Source organism: Corvus kubaryi, unplaced genomic scaffold (genome assembly GCF_017639235.1).
Source record: "Corvus kubaryi isolate FWS band 111438036 unplaced genomic scaffold, C.kubaryi_AGA036_p1.0 37292, whole genome shotgun sequence".
NCBI lineage: Eukaryota > Metazoa > Chordata > Aves > Passeriformes > Corvidae > Corvus > Corvus kubaryi.
In genome coordinates, this window is record NW_024581091.1 from 1,794,805 (window position 1) to 1,818,179 (window position 23,375).

The 23,375-nt window shown below is 43.1% G+C and overlaps 1 protein-coding gene across 1 annotated transcript; it reads right to left on the reverse strand.

Moving 5' to 3' along the window:
• Window positions 1-801: 801 nt before the first annotated feature.
• Window positions 802-3,455, reverse strand: LOC121664012 (interleukin-8-like). Its single transcript, XM_042026973.1, has 4 exons — window positions 3,240-3,455; window positions 2,929-3,064; window positions 2,064-2,147; window positions 802-1,466 (listed from the first exon to the last, which is right to left on the reverse strand). Exons 1-4 carry the CDS (start codon window positions 3,445-3,447, stop codon window positions 1,436-1,438), a joined length of 459 nt encoding a protein of 152 aa, XP_041882907.1. The 5' UTR covers window positions 3,448-3,455; the 3' UTR covers window positions 802-1,435.
• Window positions 3,456-23,375: the final 19,920 nt, after the last annotated feature.

Genomic DNA, 23,375 nt, shown 5'->3' on the forward strand with positions numbered 1-23,375 from the left:
TTGCACAAGAACTTGCTCAAACACTGCCAAAAACTCCCTTTATGTCTTGCACCATGAGCAAACATGAGCTGATTGTGCAGAATATGGAGTGGCTCCTTGTTGGAAAAGACCAAACCTAAACAAATATCAAAATATTTGCTCAACTATCCCATATCTCAAGTGTTCGGTGCTTGAATTTCAACATTCCTCTGTAAATTCCTGTGCTACAGGTAGATGTGAGGCCATATAATTACATCTTTGTTTCTTAGGATTTTCCCTGATGTAGTCCTCCCTCCTGACAGGAATTAGGGAGGATGCTCAGTGACTTCCTTATGTTTATAAGATTTCCCTGTTTATTTAAGTTAATGAAAACCCTTGTTCATTGCCATGCTCTCAGCTGCTGTGCTGTCAGAGTACCACAGTGCTATGGCCACAGCAAGTTCTGTGACTAACCAGTATTTGTTCATTACTATCTGGGAATTTTATCGTCCATACTTCTGAAAACACTGAGTCAGACAAGAAAAGAGGAAGAAAGTAGATAACTTTCATAATTCCTCTGATTGTTAATTATCTACACTTTACAGAGGCAACAATTTGCTGTTTTAATTTGCTGCCCCGCCCCCCCACAACTCAGACCCACCTTTGCCCTTCTGCAAACCCTTTATGTGCTACAAACTGAAAGAAAATGCTTTCTCTTTTTTTCAGTTCTCTCTTCCAATAAGAAAATTAATAACAAACAATACTGAAGTGAAAACATTTCAATAAGCTTTTATTAGGTACATAAACATAAAAATTTTCGTATAACAATCTTCAACATAAATAAATAAATAAATAAATAAAAATAATTCTATAAATAAATAAAATGGGTGTTTTGTAGCCAAAAGATGGCATTAAAATACATGTTTATAGCTTCACAACACTAGTTCACAAGAAATAATATATTGAAAACAATGACGCAAAACCTGATGTACCAGAATTTTGACATGTTAATTCTGGAAACTTCCCTCTTCAGCCAGTAGCCCACTGTGAGTGGCAGTGACCCAGGTACAGTTGAAGCTACCTGTCCGTGCTTTGTGGGGGAGAAGTTGTTGCTGGTCTTTTCCTAAACTGTTAGCAAAAAGGGAGGGAGTCATTTAGTGAAAGCTCTGCTGGGCATGCACTGCACTGTTCCAGCTGTGTTTAGAAAAAATTATTTCAGAATCATCTCAATAGTTCTTCACAAGCCATTTTTTTTGCCTTCTTGTTGAGGTGTCAGTGGTTTCTTTCCTACACAATGAGACCTGTTTAAAAGACTTAAAGTATTGTTGTCAAGTAACCACAAAGTAGGGAATACATATTCTAAATTCTGTGAAATTGTGAATGTAAGAGGCAGGAGGAGGTGAGCTGTCAGAAGCTGGGTGAGTGTCCTCCCTATTTTTGCCTCGCTGGAAGAGTTAGGACATTTTTCTTCTTTGTTTTAGGACACTGTCTCAGGTTTGGTGTTGGCCCTAGAAAGAAAGAAGATGGAAAAGGAGGCTATTAAAAATCAACCATAAAACAGGTAAGACTTGCTGGCACCAGCTGAAATCCACCACTTTGTGCTTCTGTGCCCAAACACCTGAAAAGCTGTGACACAACCCAAGGGACACTGGCACGTCATGGCATTCTGAAAAGGATTTAATAGCAGTGAACTTCCATAGTTTGATGCTTCACTTGATGACTGAAGCCTGATTTTCCCCCCACTTATCTATATGCCATTAGTTTGAAAAACTGATGGCTGCTTTCTACCACTGCAAGCAAGAGAAAACCACTCAGTTAACGCCTGGATTTCCTGAGCAGTTGTGCTGCAGGTTCTCAAAATGCTTCTGCCTTAGGGGTGATGAAGGTAACCTTCCCAGGGATGTGTGGCACGGTAAGGCTTCAATACCTAATGCTATAATTAAGGCTCAAAGCAATCACAGTGTTTGTCACAATTAGTGAACACAAAAGGTAATAACTGCCCGAGGAGACAAAATTTTGGAGCACTTCACACCGCCCATGTTTGGTAGTCCAATTAAAATACTGGTTTTTCAATAAGCTGTGCTTTTTGAGGAGAAATTACTCACTTGTCCAGAATTGCTTTGATGATCAGCTTCACCCAGGGAGCAGTGGGCTCCAGGCACACTTCTCTGCCATCTCTCAGGGTAGCTCTACAACAGGGAAGAAAGGAAGGGAAAAGAGCTACTTAGTGAAATCCAAGGCAACGCCACTTTTCTCTCATAACATAATTCTAGGGATACACTGACGTGCCATTTTAAGCTGCATAAACTGAGGCTGTAGCCTAACCTAAAGGGATTTTTTAAACTGGTTTTGTATCTTGCCATATCTGTTTGTTTGATGCATTAAACCATCTGCAGGGCTCTCCCTCTTTTCAAAACTGTTTTTTTTCCCCCAACTGGCTTTGTATTTGTGTCGGTCTTCCACTGAAGAGTTAAATCTTTCCATCTTGATTCAGAAATTGTACTGCCCAGTCCATAGGAATTTGGTTACTTACAGTAAAAGTTCTGGAATACAACTGGAATGTATGATTTGTATTCTAATGGTAGTTTTTTTCATTGACTTGGGTAGAAATATGATCATTTTTTTGACCTTTTGCCCTTAAAAATTATGTTTTGATCACTTGCTCAGCGTGGATCCGTGCATTTTCACAAGACAGTAGAATCCAGAGTTTTAGAAAGTTATTTGCTGCCTGATGACTGCAAATTTAGGTCGAAGTATTGCATGTGTTTAAAAAGTAGAGATTGGCAAAACAACATGCAGTTCGCAACACGTAGCACATCATCTGTAGGAGCAGGGAGTGCTGCTGTTCTGCTTTCTGAGCAACTGCTTCTGTCCACTGCTCATACTGCTCACCGAAAACTTACACCATCCCAAGAGCAAAATCTGCTTCCCTCTTGTTAAGTAATCAGGAAGCTTTTGCAAAACACTTACATGACTTCGACATTCTTGCAGTGAGGTCCGCTGGGGGTGAGGTTCACGTTTTGGATGAACTTGGGAGGGATGAACCTGGAATGGGTGTTTATGCACTGGCATCGGAGTTCGATGGCCGAGCGTGGCACAGCCTCACCTGGAAAACAAAAAAAGGTGGAGTGTTTCACTATTTTCACAGGAAGAACAACACAGAGGTTTTTGCTGACAGCATTGGGAGAGCCCTTTGCTGCACTGATAAGACAGCACAGTGTCTCCTCATCAGCATTTGTTCTGGCCATTAATCAGGAGAGCATTAGGAAGGGTTTCTTTACCTTGTGTCCCAAGTGCTGAGATCAGGAGCAGGATCAGGACAGCAGCCACAGTCTTGCCCATCATGATGCAAGAGCGTGTCTTCCTCGTGTGGCCTGGGCCTGGTTCTGTGGTGGGGTGAGCTCTGGCAGATCTCGGGGTGGCAAGTGCCTGTGCTCTGGGACAGGCCACATTTATATCCTGCCTGGGCCACCTGGGGCACTCCGGCATCACGGGTGGGTCATACCCCTGGAAACTCCGAACCTGCGAGATGCTGCCGTGCACTGAGTCACAGGTCAGTGGGTAAGCCCCTTTCCCTTCATTACCACAAAGTTGCTTCTCATTAATAGAAAGCACTTTATGAAGTAGAGTGAGCTCTGTGCAGTCTGTAGGGAGTTTGTAATTCTGTATTTCTTGGGATAATTTTAAGCTGTTCTTTTGTCCTCCTTATGACTTTCCATCACAGGTCAAAGGCATTTGCTCTGTGATTTTCCATCTCTGTGTCTTTGGACTTCAATTTTATTTATTTCCTTTTTAAGACACGATAGAAGTAGGAGCTAATAACTCTAGAAATTATATAGAGACTAGCTCTCCTTGTCCTTATATTCACGTACATTTTTAAAAAATCTTTTTTAGATGCTGAGAGAACTTCAGCACAAATACAGTATTCTTTTGATGAATTCAAATCTAGCTTCACTGAGATAAGCAACAGAATCCAGACTGGCTCTGTAGTATATACAGAATATGAGAACATACAGAATATGTTATTATGATATGATGAGTTGCTTTGCCTAACCTAAGGTGGATTTTGGCTTTTGAGGATGACTGCTTCTTCTGAAGCCAAAACTTCTTAGTTATTTGCTGTTTTGAATATGGGCGCAGGAAAATTCTAAAAGCTGCTGTTGGATTCTGCTTCTGAAATAAAACGATGCATTTACGCGAATTTAAATTTGACCCTGTAAAGAGAAGATTTCTTCTGATTATGATGAAAATAAAGAAAACTGAAGATGGAATCATGAAGACACATTATTCAGACAAAGTCAGAGGTGTTCAGCCATTTCTTTTAACAGTAAAGACAAATACTATAATATAATAAAAGTTGGCCTTAATTGGGTTAAACATTAAGGACTCCCATTACTGTTCCTCTGCCAGGTAATGGGGAAGTCAAAGGAGCAAAGTATAGGACCAAATATGAATGAATGTAGGTTCTTTTTCTCTGACAGATCATGGAGGTCTCAGGGATTTACATATGCCAGGCTGAATTCCACTTACTGTTACCATATCTATCAGTGTCTGTAGTTCATAAATAGCCTTAGAGTATACGATCTGAACAGCAGCTATTCCAGAAGCTATGGAATTAAGCACCTGGTTTTCCTGTCACTTTACAGCTTGCAGCAAATATAGCTGGATGAGCTAACAGATAAACAGATAAACCCTTAATTACAGCCCTTGCTTGTCAGACCTGAGGTCTGTCTAAGGATTGCCCTCTTCAACCATGGCCATCAGCAGGTGTCTAGGATTGCATAAGAAAAGATTAAGTGTCTTTGAGACTTATCCCTGGCAGTCTGAATCTGGTTTCATTTGCTTCCTCCTGATTCTTTTACAGGATAACAAGAAGTAGATATTGATCCTTATCCCCAATTTCCTCTGGCTTTGTAATTCTGTAGGCCTTTATCATGCCTCCGGTCAATCTCTTTTTACGAAGTTCTGTGCTGTTGTCTGAGAGTAGCACAGACTGGTTGTTTATTCCTAACGCTGGGCTTTTTATTTTCCCCTCACACACTATTTCCATGCACAGCAAGCTGTTCACAGAAATGCAAGCTAGTGCATCGATGCAAATGTCTTCTGGCCTGCGTACAAGGAGAAAATGGAACGATGAATTGCATTGCTCAAGGAGTGTGGATTTTTTTTTCCAAATAAATCCAAGAAACTGTTATTCCTCTTAATTTCACTAATGATTTTCAGTATCTCAAAGAAAAAGTTATTCTTTCTGTACTGTATATGCAGTGAAGCTTTTATCCTTTGTTTTCTTTGTGCAAAACCTTCTGCCTGTTGGGTTTTAAGGAAACGTCATTTCTGCTTTCTTGGTCCAGACAGACCAGATGTTCATGGCTCTGTGTGTTTCTACTCAAATATAAAACAAGGGCTTAGGTGTTTTACATTTATCAGAGACAATATAATGATTACAGCATAACACATCTTGATATGGAGCAGTGGGAACAACTGAGTAGTGTTCTGGAGGCCATGCTTTGACTTGTAATTTAGGATGTAGGGAGCGGAGTGCTCAGAGGGCCTGCAAAAAAAGAGTTGACAAAGATAAAAACTCACCTGTGGTTACAGAGGGAAGTCAGAAGAAATGAACTCTGAATGGAAAGGTCACATGTTTTATTGTAAACTGTGTGATTTGGAGAGAGACCAGCTGCTGTTCCAATTGATTTAAAAGGACCTTGTTTTGGAGACACAAGGTGGGTGAATTAAGAGCTGCTGGAATTCTAGTATACACACACTCTGACTGAAGAGAGCCATTGCTAAGCTTTAAATATGAGTGTCAAAAATGACACCTGATCGCCTTCAGCTGTATAAACACTTTTTTGTCATAAGGGTCATAAATACAGTTATTGAGAAGCTTCAATTTTCTTGGCATGAGAGTGCCTTAACAGCTACCAAGTGATAAGATTTCTGAGTACTGATGTGCTTATCAGCACTATATGACACACAGGAATGCAGACTGTCCACTGATGTGTGGTGCAAAAGTCCCTGTCCAAATCACATGGCAAACTGGTACGTGCCGGATTAGTTCGGATCAATCTGGAGGTGCTACAGTATGCATAAAATTCAGTAATTCCACTAATCAAGGTTTCTGCATCAGTTAAGCTATAGAAAACAAAGGGCAGGAGAGAGGCTGAGGTATCCAAGTGAAAACATTGTAGCTTCTCAGATAATTTTCTCTGTGCTCCTGCCCACCCTTCTCTGACTGGAGGGCCCAGGAAATTTACATTTCCTTATGCTCTGTCTTGGGGTGACTTTATGATGTGTATCCCATATCGCTGCCCTATGCCCAGGAATTAATTTTGTACCTCTCTACACCTTTAAATTGAGCCTGAGAGGGGGAAGGAGAAACTGAGAAAAACTTTTTCAAAACAATTTGCAGCTTGTTCAGGGACACACAGAGATAGAGACTTTTTTCCCAGCTGCGGCAGGAGAGCGAGAGGGAAGAGAAGCACCTGGCTTGCTTTTCTTTCCAGCCAGCTTTTGGCAGTTTTTTTCTCAGCTCTTTTTCCTTCGGAGAGTTGAAATTTGTTTTCCTGGGATTTTGGTTTTTTCCTTTTCTCTCTGCTGGATGGTGTTAACATCAGAATACATTGGGAGGACTTTCCACCGAGGCCTTGGCCCTGGAGGTGGGCCCACCACCCCATCCCAGCTCCAAGGAGGGGGAGAGACACATCTACGGAAGGACTCTGAAATTTTCCCAGGTTTCTCTCAGCAGGGCGAGGAGTTTTATTATTTAGCATTATTATCCTTTTCCCGTGTGTGTGTTCAATAAATAGCTTTTATCTCTTTCACTTTCCTTCGAGGAAAATTTATTTTTCCCAAACCTGGTGGGGGAGGGGTGGTGACTTGCCTTCTCTCAGAGGATGTATTTCTAAATTTGACCAAACCGGCACATGCTCACATGAGCAGTGAGGAATTTCTTTCCCCTGCAGTGCCCTGTCCTCATTTCCCTCAATGATTGTTCACCACAATCTTTAGTAATCCTGCCTCATGCCTGGAATTTTACATTCAAGCATGTAAAAGATGATTTGAAAATTGCTGAGCAGCTGAGTCAGTCCATGTGGCCTGCCATGGTTTTTTCGAAAGAGCATTCGGTTCGACACGAAAGGGTAGCCCTGTTTCACTTTAGATTTCCATTAAGCATATTCTTCCTTTTAATTTCTTACACTTCTGTGATCCTATATACAAAATCTCTTCGTATTTTTGATCTGCAATAGGAAAATACCTCAACTTCTTTCCGTTTTTTCCTGTCGGTCAGGGTCTTTAGTGTCATGTGTGTTTTGGCCATGAGATGGTCTCTATTGTGAACCTTTCTGAGGCAAGTTGGCTGACCTGAGAGGGCCAAACAGAGAAATTAATTATAGTTGAAAATGCCATAACTCCAAGTCTTTCCCCCTGACTATTCCTTAATTAGATATCAACAAACTCCCCAAGATTTTAAGTTGGCCAACTTTCACACTGAATGACTTTTACATGAAAAATATAGAATAAAGGGCTGTAATTAGAAATGCAACCATGAGATACTTTTAGTATCTGTCTTCTGAAGAGCTTCTGCAGTGTCTGATCAGTCCTGTCCAAAAATATTAATTCTCTTTTGTTTCACTAGTGTACAATTTTGCAAGCCTAACTTGTTTTGCTGAGCCCTCCTTCTCAGGAGAGGCTCACCGAAATTTGTGTGGCTGCCTCCTCCCCTCTTACTGAAACTGCTTGTGTTTGATATTTATCCTCATTAACAAGAATGGAAATGGTATTTGTTAATTTTTAGAAGTGCTGGGTATGGAGTGGAGGGTCTTTGCCGAATCAGTCCTGCACTGGGCAGGTGTTACAAAGGTCACTGTGCAAGTGGTTTAAGAAAGGAGTATTAATTAGTCATAAAATTGCACAGTCTTCTAAGAACAAAGATGAGAAGCAGATCTCTGCTGTACCACAGCACTACTTCCTCACAGCACAGGAGATGATGATCCATATTCCGGTATTTTCCGTGCAGCCCATGATTCTTGCAACACCCCTGCTGGTGAATGTTTTTTTCCACCTGCCCTGCTGATGAGATCTCTGGTCTAGAGGCAGGAGAAGCACTTTGGAGTTCTGTCTTGAGAGCACATAGCATGTGGATGTCCCTGCTGCACAAGCAGGTGCTTCACCAATACACAATTATATAACGCCTAAACCCATTGCTAGTACTTCTTTTTCTCTGTCCTGAATTTTCTATTAGCCTGCTTGATTTCCCAGTGTTCATCCTGCTGGCTGTTCTGGGTCCTAGTGCTGTGCATTTAATACTCCACGCTTGCAGCTGTACATCTAAAATTCCCTAATGGCGATAATGAACTTTCCTTCAGCAGTCCCTGAGCTTCCAGCTGGACATTTCTGGTTGACTCAGAACTTGGTTCACATTTTTCAGCAGTTTGAAAGAATCCAGAATTGCAGTCCTTCCTTTCTGTGCCCTTTGGCAGGTTCACAATACAACAAAAGCCATTTACTGATTGAGCCTGATGGAAAATATCTGTCTGTGTGTATTCCTGGGTTTTCCCCATGTATGTAGTAACTGCATAGGAAATGAAATCATCTCCAGAAAGGGAAGTAGTATTGGAAAAAAAATAAATAAATGAAAAGAAGAAATGGACAGGATGCTGCCTGAAGCACTGTCAGGGCGTTCAGGCTACTCAGCATGCAGCAACTTTTTCAAAGAACAAAAGAGACCAGTTAAATTGCATTAGTTGCATTTTTTAGAAAAAAACTAATTGCAGTAAGATTACTCAGGGACTTTCCAGTATTGCAGCTTGTATCACCATGTATTGTCTTTCCTATTAGATAGATACCTTTTTTCATTAATCATCATATGTAACTGAAAACCTATTACTATACATGAACAAAAGAGTTACTCAGAAAAATATTTTCTTTAGTATGACAAAGCCAAGATTTCCAGGACTGAGCAGAAAGAGTAGTTGAGAATAGCGAAAGGACTGGAGAAGGTACTTGGGAGTAGCACTTGCTTATGTTCCCTCCCTGACTCCCCAGCCTCCCCTTTGCCAGCCTATATCCCCTCAGCTGTCCCAAAACTAGAAGCCCGTGTCCTAAGTTCACCTGCTTGGGGGACCAGGATAAAATAATGACAGCTTTTCCAAAGCTATAGTATTTTCAAGAATTTAAGCAAAGCAGAATTAACAGCCCTATGCTACATTCCATGGGCATTGCAATTCTAATCACCCTCTTACTGGTGTAAATTGGGAATAAATTAAACTCAGTGGAGTCACCCTTCAGCATTGGATGTAGATCCAAAGAGAACAAGGTCCTGAACTCAGAGGCGGTGAGGTGGTGCAAAGCACAACAACTGTGAGGAGACAAAGAGGGTGCATTGGCCTCAAATTCCTTGTGTAAATCATCAAGACTTTTTTTATTTCCAAAGCTTTAGCTGTCTGGAGGAAAGATCAGTCTGAACTGGAGACAGAGGGCTCACATGTGTACTTCTTACCTGCACCTGAGAGAACAAAAGGTGAAGACAGAAGAACTTGGAGAGGAAGGGAACTGCAGCTGCATTTTATCCATGAGGGCCCATCTCCATGGCAAGGGAAGCTGGCTTCACACGGGACTGCTCATCATTGAGCACACTGTATGCATACTTACATCACGTGAAACCAAGACAGAGTTTCTAGATCCTTAAACAACAACCTCTGACACTTGAGCTGAGGGAAAATGTCAAGTGTCAAAACAGTACAAACACATCCTAAGGGTTCTGCTGCTGGTGCTGGTAACTTCAGCAGAATCCACTGGTTGGACACTGCAGAAAGATTACCTGAGTGGTAACTATTCCCCAGGAACTCAGTACTGCCGGTTTATTTACAGGTTGAATATTTGCCCAGCTGAGTGCATGGCGTTGATCTGTGCAGATTAACAATCTGTGTCTGCTTGTTCTGTGCTATGTTAATTTTCAATATTTTGCTGTGGAAGAGACAAGTTTTCCCTTTTAATAGGTGCAAATAAGAATTTGAGTCGCTGTTGCATCTGGGTATTGCACTTCTTCCTGCAGCTGTTACAGACGCTGGGCAGAGGTTGAGAAGGTTAGATGAGATGGGGACAGACCCTGTGTCCTACCTCTTCCTACCCAGTCCTGGTCCTCAAGAAAAAAGAGCAAAGGCAGCACCTCCAACATCTACTTTCCCTACTTGGGAGCACTGTGCTGGAAAGTAATGATTTTCAGGGAAATCAGTCTCATTTTTCTTGTCACTGGATTTTCCTCTTCTTTCCTTCATTTCATGTTGTTTCATTCCTATACAAAAGGGAAAACCCCAAGGAACAATTGATATTATATTGATTTGTTGGCAACTCCTGGCATAGAGAACTTCCTTAAACTCCAGTGAATTTTGTAACACTGATCATGAGTTAGCAGCAGGTCAAACAAATGCTTCAGGCATGACCTGTTTGCCTTCTCCCACTCCTCACAGGTATGTAACAGCAAACAAGAATACTTGTGTGACAGGGAGAGTTTGGGAACTTGCACCTGGGATTTTTTCCAAGCACTCACAAGTAGCTCCCTACATTTTTAAAGGCCCAGTGGTACGAAGACAGAATTCATACTGTTTTAAGTCCCTGTATATTGCCTGTAGAATTACAGCACTTCTGGAAAGCAGCGTTATATGTGCATAAAGTATCTGAGATTTTGAACTTGAAATTTAAAATACCATTGTTCAGCAGTGTAAATATTTGCCTAATTTTCTTCGTATTTATACACTGAATCATCTCTCCTCTGCACCCTAAGTTTCTAGTGCATTTGCAATTCACCCTGGTGCTTTGGGGGAAAATGATGAAGCTAATCTTTAACTCTTCGAAGCAAAGTGACTAGACAGGTTAAAGTAGTGATTTGTAATCACTTCCTACCCAGATCATTCTTCTTCATCAGAGATAGATCCTTTCTTTGTATGACTGATTTATGTCTGTGGCCCTGATGTTTACCAAACCACCATCAACCAAGATCTGAGCTGGCTTGGACAGTCACAGCTAGAACTGCAAGTGGGTTTGTACCTGTAGCAATTCCTAAGGTGTGTTATGAACTTCAAAAAGCTCTAATCTCCCTCTGCCGTTCCCACCCTACCCTCTCTTCAGTATTAGGCTTCAGCGTTTCTTTTTTCTGGGCTTGGATTCTCTTTGCATTAAAGGCACCTTTTCTTCATTTGGGAAAAAATATTTGTCATTTGGATTCAATGAAATGTGGAAATTACTCTTGTATGTCACTGTTTCTCCTACTTTCAGCACAGAGCTAACTTCCTCTTATAAGAAGTAATGTGATTAGAACCCAGGAACTGACCCACTTTTATTTAGCATGAATAGCTGCACGGCTGTGTGACACAGAACATTAGTGATCGATACCAAACTCAAACATCTGAATATTTAATGTAGATCATGGATATAAACCTACAGCAGGGAGCTTGATTTTCCCCAGCACCTTTTTCCCAAAGGTCTGACAATACCTGTTTGTTGGGTCCAACCAGGTGAGGTATCCAATTCCAGTACAGTTAAACAGGAAACCATCCATTATGAGAGCCGGGCATGGAGCCAAATGTTTAATCACCCACAGAAAACCATATCCCTTCCCCATTCCTCTAAAGTGTAATAACCACCAGAGAGCTTGGGAACTGGTGAGAGTCATTATGAGCTTTGATTCCAGCCACTGGTTTATCATTTTCATTTCTGGAGCGGCATGTGTGACTGCACGCCAGCTTGCAGCCTTTCATAAGGTGCATCCTGTCAATCACACATATTCTTCAGAGGACATTTCTATTTTTGCTGCAAAATTCCCATGATTTTGGCAGCTTTGGAGGACAGAAACTCCTTGGCTAGTAAGATGTGCTCCAGAAGAGTTTCTCATAGACTGCCAGAGAGTAAATGTGAAATGCAAGACACCTAGAAGCATTTCTTCTTGGTTAGACTTCATGCTTCATCTACTTTTTGGCTTAGATGAGGTTATAAAAATTCTCTCCTGAGAAGGTTTTCCCCATGTATTCTAGTTTTACTGTTCTACTTAAGGCATTTGGCCAAGTTCTGTTCCACCAAATCCAGTAAGACTCTCAAAGCACATTGACACAGTGGCTCCAACTCTTCTACTGCACAGGAGCTTTATTTTTACTCTTGTGTTGAGTGCACCTTTGATTGCACATGGAGTGTCCCGAGTGACAAAAGTCTGGGTGAGCATAGCAGGCCTAGGAAGCTCCTACAGCTGGGACCCAAACAGTTTTCAGGCAACAGTGTCTTAAACAATAATTACCAGGTCTATACCAGTGGTGGTGCACAATTATTAGTACATAAGGATTCAGTTTGCACTTTGGTGAGGGTCATGTGACAGTGGTTTTGGCCAAAGAATGGTTACTAAACTACAGTTTGAAAACAATTTCCTTCCAGCTAATGTTGTAAGATGAGCAGGATGTTCACTTGTTGACTTGAACGTCACTGTTCACCTTTCACACAAGTTCCTGAAGTACATTGTAGAGGTGTGGGAAAGGGAATAGCTACAGATCACACTTGAACTTGCAGCCTCTCTTATTATAAACTTTAAGTTATAAAGCTTCAGTTTTAAGGCATAGAATTGGACAGGAAGCAGAAAATGAGTTCTGGAATGTGTTTGTGCAACCTCATTGAAATTTTTTGTCTTTTATGTCCACTGTCAAGCTATGCTCCATTTATTGACCTTCAAAACCCTGAAAGATATACTCAGAATGGAAAAAGCTTCTGTATTCTTTGTTGTTCTGGTGTAAACAATCTTGCCATGATGGACAGTCAGATCCTGTCCAAAGCTTTCTGTCACAGTAGAATTTTTCATCATGTAGTTTCTGGATTGGGTGTTTTGTGATCCCTGTTTACAAAGTTGTGTGTCAGGGCCTGAACTCATCCCAGAGTGCTCTGTAAGTAATGCTTGTAATTCTGTATAAGCCACTGCATGTCCTATCCTTTTCACAGCCCAGTCCAAAAGGAAATGCCAAACATCATAGTAATCATTTACCAAAAGAAATTACAGATGAAAAGCATGTGTCTGGAGCAGAAGGCATAAGAGCAAAGCAATTTGGTTTTTAAACACATTTTCTGGGTACTTATGTGATTTTTTGACAGTAAGAATCATAAACCAAGTGGCAGAAGTTCAGACAAATAGTTGCCTGCCTTCTGAAGACACTAAAAATCACATTTTATTCTTTAGGCGGAACATTAGGGCAAGTTATGTTGCACCATTGTGAGTTCCTCAGAGTCCTCCTTTATTTGCTTGTCTTTATTTCTTCTCTGAATCAAAGATAGTTCCCAATTTACAGCTGTTGTGCTGTTTTACTATGTTTTGAACAGATTAACCCAGAAAGGAATAGTGGTTCTCCGTAATATGTAGTCAAATCGGATTTTCGGTGGAACACTTTTGGGACTGATTTTGAGACCTGGGAATAGGATGGGCTGAGATTTCTGAGGTGCTTGTCATTGCAGACAGGTTTCTTTCATTGCAATGCTGGTCATTTTGCTTTTAGGGTGATTCTTCTTGTTTTGAGGGGGTCCATTTTATAATCTGACTCTATGACACTGGTGGTGAATAACTGGGAGATGGTGCAAAAGCTGCACCGCAAAGGTGGGAAGAGGAGGCCAGGACTGGAGAAGAAATAAAAAACATCTTAGTGGCTTCCCCAAAACTGTGTGTCTCAATTAGCATAACAGCACTGCCTGGAAAATTATTTACTGTGATCCACTGCGTGAAGCATCAGACACACTGTATTAGCTGGCAGAAAATATCTGAAGGATTAGTGACAATTGCTCTAGAGCTTTTATGCACGAAGGCACCCTGAATTTAAGTTATACAACACAATGGAATTTCAAGGCATAATGGCATTTTTATCACAGAACTAGCCTTACTAACATATCGGTCACTTCATTTCGTGACAAGTTCAGTCACGTTTGCTCTTCCTGCTAACAGCAATGGGTGTAAATTAAGGAAGTGTTGGATGCCTCTGATAACATGCTGGATCCATGAACCTCAGCAGCAGCCAGTGAGGGGTATGAAGCACTCAGTGCTGCTCAGGAAGCAGCCAGACCATACTGGGATGATTTCCAGGGCACATTTTCTATCCCAGCTGGACCATTACAGCTAGAGCATGGTGCTGCATGCGACTGTGTTGGTACAGAGGGAGGACAAGCAGGCTGGAGGCACAGGAGCAGTTGTTCCCCAGGGTGAATTGCAAAAGGCCAGTACATTACACCTTTGCTCTTTTTCAGGACCTCATCCTCAAACCTGTGAACCAGCCATCACTCATTTCAAAGTGATTCATTGCTGGGACATCCAAAGGCCATTTTCATGTCATTCCTGTACTTGGAGGCAGGAACTTGGTAATGAGTTCCAGCAAGACAATAAAATCCTCCCCTCCTCATGTTGCAATGTCCCGGTATTGCGGTGTCATCCCGGGAGTCCTGTGTGCGGCGTCACCTCTGCACTGAAGGCAGGCACGCAAGGACAGTGTCATTTTGAAAGAGCTGAGGTGGTCCCTCTCTCAGGAGAGCAGGGCATCATCCTGCCCGGGAGCAGGAATCAGCACTTCGGTGTTTGCGCTCAGGAAGAGTGCCTGTGCTTGGAGCAGGCAGTGTTTCACCACTGCTCAGTCCAAGTTCCCGGTGTAGCTCATTAGGGGCTCAAGAGTAAGCATCTTTCACTGTAAGAGGATCAGTTAGTGGATGCAATAAATACTCTTTTTCAGCATAAGCCCAGCAGGCAACACACTTAGAAAAGTCAGGAATGGCAAAGAGTGTACACGTAAGGTGTCCAGGCAGCGCTTACAAAATCTTACCAGGTAGTATCTTAGAGCCCTTGGTGCAGCGCTTGCAGGGGGCTCTAAGACTCCAGCACCAGCAGGCATCCCATTCTCTTGTTTTTGAAGAGTATTTGGAATAATGGGCTCTTTACCTGCAGTCAAGGTTTTGCACACTACCTCAGCAAAAATGAATAATGGTAGTGGACACTCAGCCCTGAAGTGCTGTGCACACTGTGCTGCTGCTGAGCCACAGCTCTCCAGAGCCTTTGCACACCCTCCAGGGCTCTTGCACGACCACCAGCTACTGGCTTTTGTACGGTGAAGAAGAGGTCTGAATCACAAAGCTGAGATCATGATGTGGATCTGAAGCTCCCATTCCCGTGGGGATGTTTGAATATAGGAATTTTCTCTGAGGCTCAGCCCAAGGATATGAAATCTCTTTGTGATGTGCCTATTGTCTAGCTAGTGTTACCTGGTATGGAATGTGATACTAGCTTTCCACAGGCAAGTTAACAGTCTGGTTTTTCACATTTAAAGTTGTACCATTGAATAAATGGCCTGATTTTCACATTTGTAATTCCAGCTGAAGTTGCTGAGTATCTGGGAGAGCAATAATCAAGAGAATTCCAGCATTTTGCTTTCCAAGTGCACCTGTGAAAGCATGGACCCATTAGGTATTTTCTTCTTTAGGCGAGTCCCTTGCAAAAGAAAATTACAAGGACAACCCAAGACAAATTCAGCAAGTAAATTACATTTATTCCCTGTGCGTGATTTGGAAGATGGACAGATTCAGAAAAAAGACAACCACGTCCCTAAAGTGTTAACCTGGAACCCTGGAGATTTCAGTGCAGCTCTTGGCTTTGGAGCAGGGGTTTGTGACTCTGGGATAGCTGATTAAGCCAGGATTTGCCAAGTCCTCATCAAAGATGAGACTGTCATCCTCAAAGCTCCTGCCAGAGCAACTTAATTACTGCTGAAGATTGAAGTTTTATTTCTTTGTGCCTGACTTCTCCTGCTCCTGCCAGAGCAACTTAATTACTGCTGAAGATTGAAGTTTTATTTCCTTGTGCCTGACTTCTCCTCTACACAATTACATGGCTGCACAGATTGAAGCTTTCTATCTCCCAGGAGATGAGCTTGAGTTACTGAGGCTTTCAGAATCATTTCTAGAGATTCAGAAAAATAAACACCAAAATATACAGTATGGAGAAAAGTTAGAAGCCTTGAGAACTGCATGATTAATATTTTAATATTTATATTTATAGACATATATGCATTAAAAAAAAATAGGAGCAGAGGATTGCCATGGATTACATGATTAAATAAGGAATTGGCACAATTCTCAAACACAAGTAGTACAAACCTCAGTCAATATAAGTGATACTGGGTTTTCCTTCTTTCAAAATCAGGGTTTGGCAGTTTCCAAGCATACTAGGAAGTATGGATTTAGAAGACATTTGAAAGAAACATCAACTTTATTCTGTACGTTTTGTGTGAAACAATTCAAATTATGGGTACAAGCTTATCTTTAATGTTTCAGGCACTTTAAACCTTTAAAAAGAAATTGGGTAAATCTGTGACTCAGAAAAATAGTGTCTTGCTTTCTTCATTTCTGGGACAGATTTGCCTTATAATCCTTTGGAAAGGATTCAGGCAATATATTTCACCCTCATCACATTTCATAAACAAATAAACTATCACAGAAAAAAGGATTTAAGGTGGATTATCGTTTTGCTCCACACCTTAGAGACAGGAAATTCAGCCACAAGTGACACACTGGTTTCAACGCAGCCCATTTTGTTTTCATGGTAGTGCCTGTTATAGATACCACCTGAAAGCTGAACTTCCTGCTTGAAGCTGACACAGGTATCAATCCTCTAATGAAGGATTTGCATGATTTATTTCTCTTCTCTTCTGCATTATTTGACTTAACACATCGTTGGGGATTGCAAGGGTCTTATTCACCCCACTGAAGTCACCAAGGTGATTTCCCTGCCCCACTTTCCTCTTCTGTAATCTGATAATTTTCCTCCCACCTCACATGTATTAACAAAATCCCTGAAGTAAAAAACACTATCAAGACATCCTGTTGGCATGTGATGCATTCCTTTCTTGTGGGCATTGTTCACCATTCTTTTGGCTTCAGAGGTTTAATTGTTCTGTTTCAGAAGATGTGAAACAGATGAATATAATAAGCATCTGATCATTTAATGATCATGAGAGTCCATGGGAATATTTTACCTCAAAAGGTCCAGGATGAAGCATTAGATGACCAGACACCAGTAAGAAGGGGATGCTCCTGCAGGGTACCAACTGAGAATATTGCTACTTACAGCAGAATTGAATTCACAGCATCCACTTGAAAGCATCTTCGTGTGCCTCCCCTGCTCTTACATGAATCACAATATTTAAATGTTTCCACATTTATTTTCAATTGATAGCAACGTAATTTTTTACATCTTCAGTGAGAGAGCACCCAGGAAATACTACCAGGAGTCAGTGCTCAAGTTTGTAGTAAGTGGGCAAGTACCGTCAGGTGGATGTTGGGGCCCAGAAAGGACCAGCTGCTCCTTAAGGGACTGGGAGCCAAGCACCCTGACGCAGCAGGCTGGGCAGGCACCTCACTGCCCAGGCTCCTTCCCACAGAACCTGTGCAAGGAGATCTTGGCAGGCCCAGAGAACACAGCCAGGTTCAACCAAGAGCCTATACCACAAGGAAAGTTCAGGGCAATGAGGCAAGTTCAAGGTCACGCCAGAAAACCAAGTGACAGGTCAGGCCCCCTGATCAGTGCCACCCATGGCCAGGCCAACTCGAAGCTGAGGCTGAACCCAACACAGGCTGAGCCCAACACTTCCTCCAACGAAGTTCAAAACCAGGAAAAATTCCAAAGCCCAAACTTAAATGGGCTTCCGGGCCCACGGGCAAGAAGGCATGCTTGGAGAAGCCGCAGGACTACGAAAGTAAATTGCTAGAGGAGTCTGAAGGGGTCATGAAAGGATTTAGCTGGAAATACTGAAGGAGGAAAAGACTCAATGGACTTTCCTCCTTCAGCTTCCTTCAGCTGCAGACTGCAAACAAGTTTCAGTTTGTGATACCTTCTGTGACTTTTCTGCATGTCTGAATTTTTCCTAAATCTTCCAAACAGAAATAAAACTCAAATCTAAATCATTTCTGAACAGCAAAACACAGACGTTTTCCTTCAAGTTACAGCACAGAAAACCCCTTTCTGAATCTCTTGGCCTTCCATCTTTAAATGACAGCTGAGCTTTAGAGACATATCCTTGATTTTTTAAAATTGTCTCTAATACACCCCTCAGTCTAAACAGGCCTTTACTACTTTCCTGTGTGAAGTTCCTTGCTCAGTGTGGGACACTGAACAATTTTAAACCACATGTGCTTGCTCCAGGCTTGATCTTCTGTCCCTTGGCAGTGGTGGCAGAAATTTCCTAGTGTGCATCCTGGTCCAGTTGTTGGCTGCAAATGCTCCTGGTTTTCCTGCAAGCTTGGACGTGGTGTGATTTTTGGAGGGAATCTTCTCTTTGTAAGCCAGGTATATTTGAATCTCAGGTACTCAAAATCATGTAAACATTTGGAAAAATCCTTGTCCGTGGATTTCACTATTCTTTAGGTTTTTAATATTAATACTTCAGTCACTAATGGGGAAGTTTTAGACTAAATTTATTCATGTTCCCAAGTGAGAGGTGTTACACAGAGGCAGCTTGTCTCGGTTTTGAAAGACAGGTGTCTGCTAAGGAAGGCAGAGGCCCCCCTTGAAGTGGCAGATATAACCCCTTTTCCCTCCAAGTTATTATATTCTGAAATCAAGGGCCTTTAGGCAAAGATGTGGGAAATAGGAATAACAGTTCTTTACTCTCTATATATATATGTATATAACCAGTCAAACAAAACAACAACAACTACGGCAGTAACAGCAATCACAAACCCAGTGCCAGCCTTCTCGGCTGTCAGGCTGTTTCCCCTCGGGTGCAGTTCCGCTCGCAGCCGGCAGGGGCGCTGGCGGCTCCCGGTGAGCAGGGCAGGTGCGATGGTTCCCCCGCGGCTGCAGGGGGCGCTCCGGAGCGAGCTCGGGAAACCCGCGGCTCTGGTGCCCTGGGATCCCGGGAAGGGATGGAACAAAGGCTTCACAAACCCCTGGGCAGCCGATCCCGGACTCTCAGGAACAGCGGCTGAAGCGGCAGGGACGGACGCAAATCCCGGGTGGCAGACGAGATGTATCCAGATGGGAAAAGCCCACGGAGGCCCAGGCAGGCAGGGCGAGCAGGGCTACAGCGTAGCGGAAGCTCAAAGCAGCAGCGGGGCAGGGCAGCCACAGCCCGGTCTCCAGCAGGGCAGGGAAAGCGGCTTTTGGGGTCCCGGCGTTGTTTCCAGCAGGAAGAAAGAACGGCCAAAAAGAAAGAAGCAGCAGCTCCTTTCTCTGCAGCTTCTCTCTCTGGACGCTCAGAGCGAACTGACCCCACACCCAGGTGTAGACAAAAGAGTAGCCAGGTCCGCCCCACTCCCCTTTTGTCTTTCTTAAGTACAGCTATTTGTCCCCTAGCAACATGCATATGGGAGAAAATTCCTTTAACAGGAAAAAAAAAAAAACAGACTAAACTAAAACCCCAACACAGCTCTTTACTATTAATAGCTACTGCACATTTTTTCCCTGGGAAATTGCTTTTACTGCTATAGCAAAAAAAGAATGAAAATGTTCCTCCTGACATCACACATGACGAGGTTGTTTTCCCACACATTTTGGTCTGGTATTTATTTTTGAACAAGGTACAATACACTAGCAGGGCACACTGATAACAACCAGAAGTGTTGTCAGTGAAATGCATGAGAAATGTATAAAAACACCTAAAATAAAATGCTTGCATCTTGTAGAGGCTTTGAACTACACATTTAAAGCTTTCCCATTTATTTTAGGGTTCCAGCCCAACAGTGTCCAAACATGGACTTGAATTGTGTTCTTGATGATTGTTTTTTACAGAAATAGAACAAACTGATGCCCATGTGACTTTCGGAAATGATGACAAAGAGGTACTTGCGTTTTATTTTATGAGAAACAGATTAATTTCTGAAGCTACACTGGCAGTAACCTGCAGCAGCAAGTCCCTGCATGCACGCACAAACCACCCAGGAAATAGCAAGCTGGTGACTGGCTAACTGGGCCTTTTCTCTTGCAGAGAAGTGCTGCATCGTTAGTCTGTTCTGAAGTTTGTGCTTGTAACACTTTGCTACGTCACTTTCAGACACATCAGCCTGAACCCAGAAACTGTCTGGTTATCCTGATGGGTCATAACTGGTCATAAGATTACGGTTGTTAATGACAGGTGCCATTCAGCAGCCAGTGCCAACAGTGTCCAACAGAGAGGGAGAACAGCAGCCGGGATAAAAACCAGCATCTACACTTCCTGCAGTGATCCAATGCTGGAATGCCTCCCAATACCAGTATCTCAAACATTTTAGATCCAGTCGATAGGATCCAGTCCTATTCATGTGATTGCAGTGTTTCATGGGAGAGGACACTGTTTCCTTGCAGTCTAGGAACTCATAAATCTGCAAGCTAAAATAAAGGATATTTTCCTGTTCACAACAAGGGCAGAAGCAGCATCTTGCCCTTAGGACAGAACAGGCTACACCGGCCATTTCTTGTTTTCTCCAGGACCCAGCATTTTTGGGACAGATATTTTCCTTTAATAGTATTTTGCTTTTCTAGGAATATTGGGATTTCTCTGCAAGCGCTTCTTGCAACTTCAAGCAAGCAGGAGCCTGTAGCATCGTATTGTCCAGGACCAGTTATCTTTCCTGTCATCGAACCATTGTAGAGTTTGTAACCAAAACAGAATCATTTATGCCCTTTTCCTGCTCTTATTTCTTGTGGAGGAAGATGTACCAATATCCCTGAGGATGGATTCCTTTTCTGTTTCACATTCACTCCTGCAGCCTCAGACCCTGCAGGGGCAGCTCTTTGGCAGGGAAACACTGGTGTGGGTGTTCACCATGTGCCATGCAGCATGTGGAGGGCAGCTGCACCTCTGTCCATCCTTCTCTGTTCTGCCCCGGGTGTGCGCACAAAGCGCAGCACAGTAAAAGGTAACAGCAGTGTTTCTTAGGGTGGCCTAACTGGGAAGCAAAGCTCTCCCCCGTGTATGTTTGAGCGAGGAGGTGTGTACGACGGACAAGTAAGGCAGCAGTATTTATGCTGGGAACACCCTTTTCCCGGGAACACCGAGGCTCATCCCGCGGGCGCGGCGGGAGCGCTCGGGAGCCGCAGCGCCTCAGGCGGGTGAGCAGCACCCCCTCGTGTCCGCGCTATCTACGCTGCGAACACCCTTCTCCCGGGAACACCGAGGCTCATCCCGCGGGCGCGGCGGGGGCCGCAGCGCCTCAGGCGGGTGAGCAGCACCCCCTCGTGTCCGCGTCTGGTATCGCAGCCCAGGCGCAGCGCCCGAGGCTCGCGCCCAGCTGTGGTAGACAGTCCAACACCAGAGCCAAAATCTGCCTGTCTAGCCCTGGTCATGCACACCGAGTCCATTCCACCCGACCTATGTAAGTACTTACCTACGAGAAGGTTTTGCTCTCACCTGGAACCTACTTCTGATATGGCCTGCTTAATGCAGTTCATGTTTCTGCAATAACTTAGGCATAATATTTCATACCTGAAACTGCTTCCATTCCTGCACCTGTTAGAACCTGTGCTCTCTGTACAGACCAGGGCGAGCACAACTTCCAGGTAACAATCCTAAAGACACTCTGCAGCTTTTTAGCTGATCGACCATCCTCTTGTTGGAGACTGGCTCTGTCACTCAGCAGCCTGTGGTTTCGTGTGTGCGTTGTAAAAGCTAGGACAACACCGTCCCAGAGGCTGAATCTGCATTACCAATGCATTCAGATTCTTCTCTTGTAAGGACATGTGTACTGGCTAGAATCAAAGAATTGCCCATGGGGCTGAGAATGACAGTTCCAGACAGATCAAATTCCAAATTGGAAGACACACCCTCCAAACAACTGCACCGAGAAGAATCCTTCCAGAATTTCAGCATCTCCTAAACAGCTATTGACTCGTTTATATTGCCTACACAAGCACAGGCAGAGCTCATAGTCCAAATAAGACAGTGGTTTGATATCCCACCATGTTCCATAGACCTCTCTTCTCATCTGGGCTTGTTTTTCCAAAGCACTTCTATGCCAGAAAGACATTCAGATGTCCTCAACAATCAAATCAAAGTTTAGCCCCCTTAATTCCCATAAACCTAGCATAGTTTGGTAAATATGTGAGCCGAGCATGAAAGAGGGTTTGCCCCTTCAAAGTTAGAGACTCGATTGTTTCCTCCAGCACTACTGAAATGCTGCTGCCTCTGCCATTGAGGAGACATATAAATGCCACCCTGAGCTCTAGGACCCTAAGAGTTTGGGCGTTGGATACCTGAATGAGAAGAAAAATGTGATCCATGCAATCAGACACTTGGGACAAGGATATGAATGTGATGTAGTAAGTGTATAAATGAATCTATTCTCGGTAAAATGTGCTCAACAGCACAATGCTCCAAGGGGTTATTTGATAATGTAAGGGAAAAGCAGCAGTCCGGGGCAACACAGAGCAGGCAGCTGCAGTGTCTGTGGGATGATTTCCAGTGAGAATACTGAGCTGAGTTGAGGAATGTCTGTGTCAGAGGGTGAACTTTCTTAGAGAGGAGTCACAATGGTCCTCTCAACACACCCAGCTCAGGGCAGAACCTCAGTGAGTCAGCCTGATCTGTTCTGCTTTGCACTTTCTCCTTCCCAGTGCCCTCTGGGCTCATGCTTTCAAGAGCAAATTAATAAATAAGTGCCATGGATACTTCTAGATGATTGCTCTACTGTCTTTATAGATCTCTAATGCACAGATATTACATAGTTCTCTCTGTGAACGATTTTTCCAACGCTTCAGGGCTGTTACTTGCCAATATTCACTACAGAAACATTTTTAGGTCTCAGATGTGGCTGGTTTCACAGCTTCCCGGCAGTCTGATGGATCAGTGGAGGGATTTGTGCTCAGCAGCACACAATGCAGAGCTGTGTGCCCTGCAGAGCCAGGGCACACAATGTGAAGAATGCCTGCACTGGGCCGGGGTTGTGATGCAGGAGCGTGGGCTGCTCAGGCACACTGCCACTGCCAGCATTCCCCAGTGCCCACCAGCCTCTGACTCCCTGCTCCACGGTCAGAGCTAAAACAAGAGAGAGCTGTTTATCACTCTTTTATTGCACTAATTGTTACAAATGTAAGGACCACTGAAACTTATTTCAGTGTGTTTTGCTGCAGGGACAAACTGTCCTCTTGTCTGTAGAGAAGAAGATTTGATGCGTAACACTTTTCAAATTGAAACCTCACATAACCTAAATGGAAGTATCAGAAAAAATGACAGGTTATTTTGCAAGGCTGTCCCAACTGTAGCAGGTGAGTCTGCCTTCCCAGGAATGATGGCAACAATTTCAGTTCAGGATTAAGATTTGAATCTTCCCCAGAACTCTAGGAAGTGACTGTTCAATTGAGGGGAGTTCTGGACAGACACTTTTTAAAGAAATAGAAAATAGGAGACAGTTCACATGATGACTCAACTGCCTTAAGAAAGAATTAA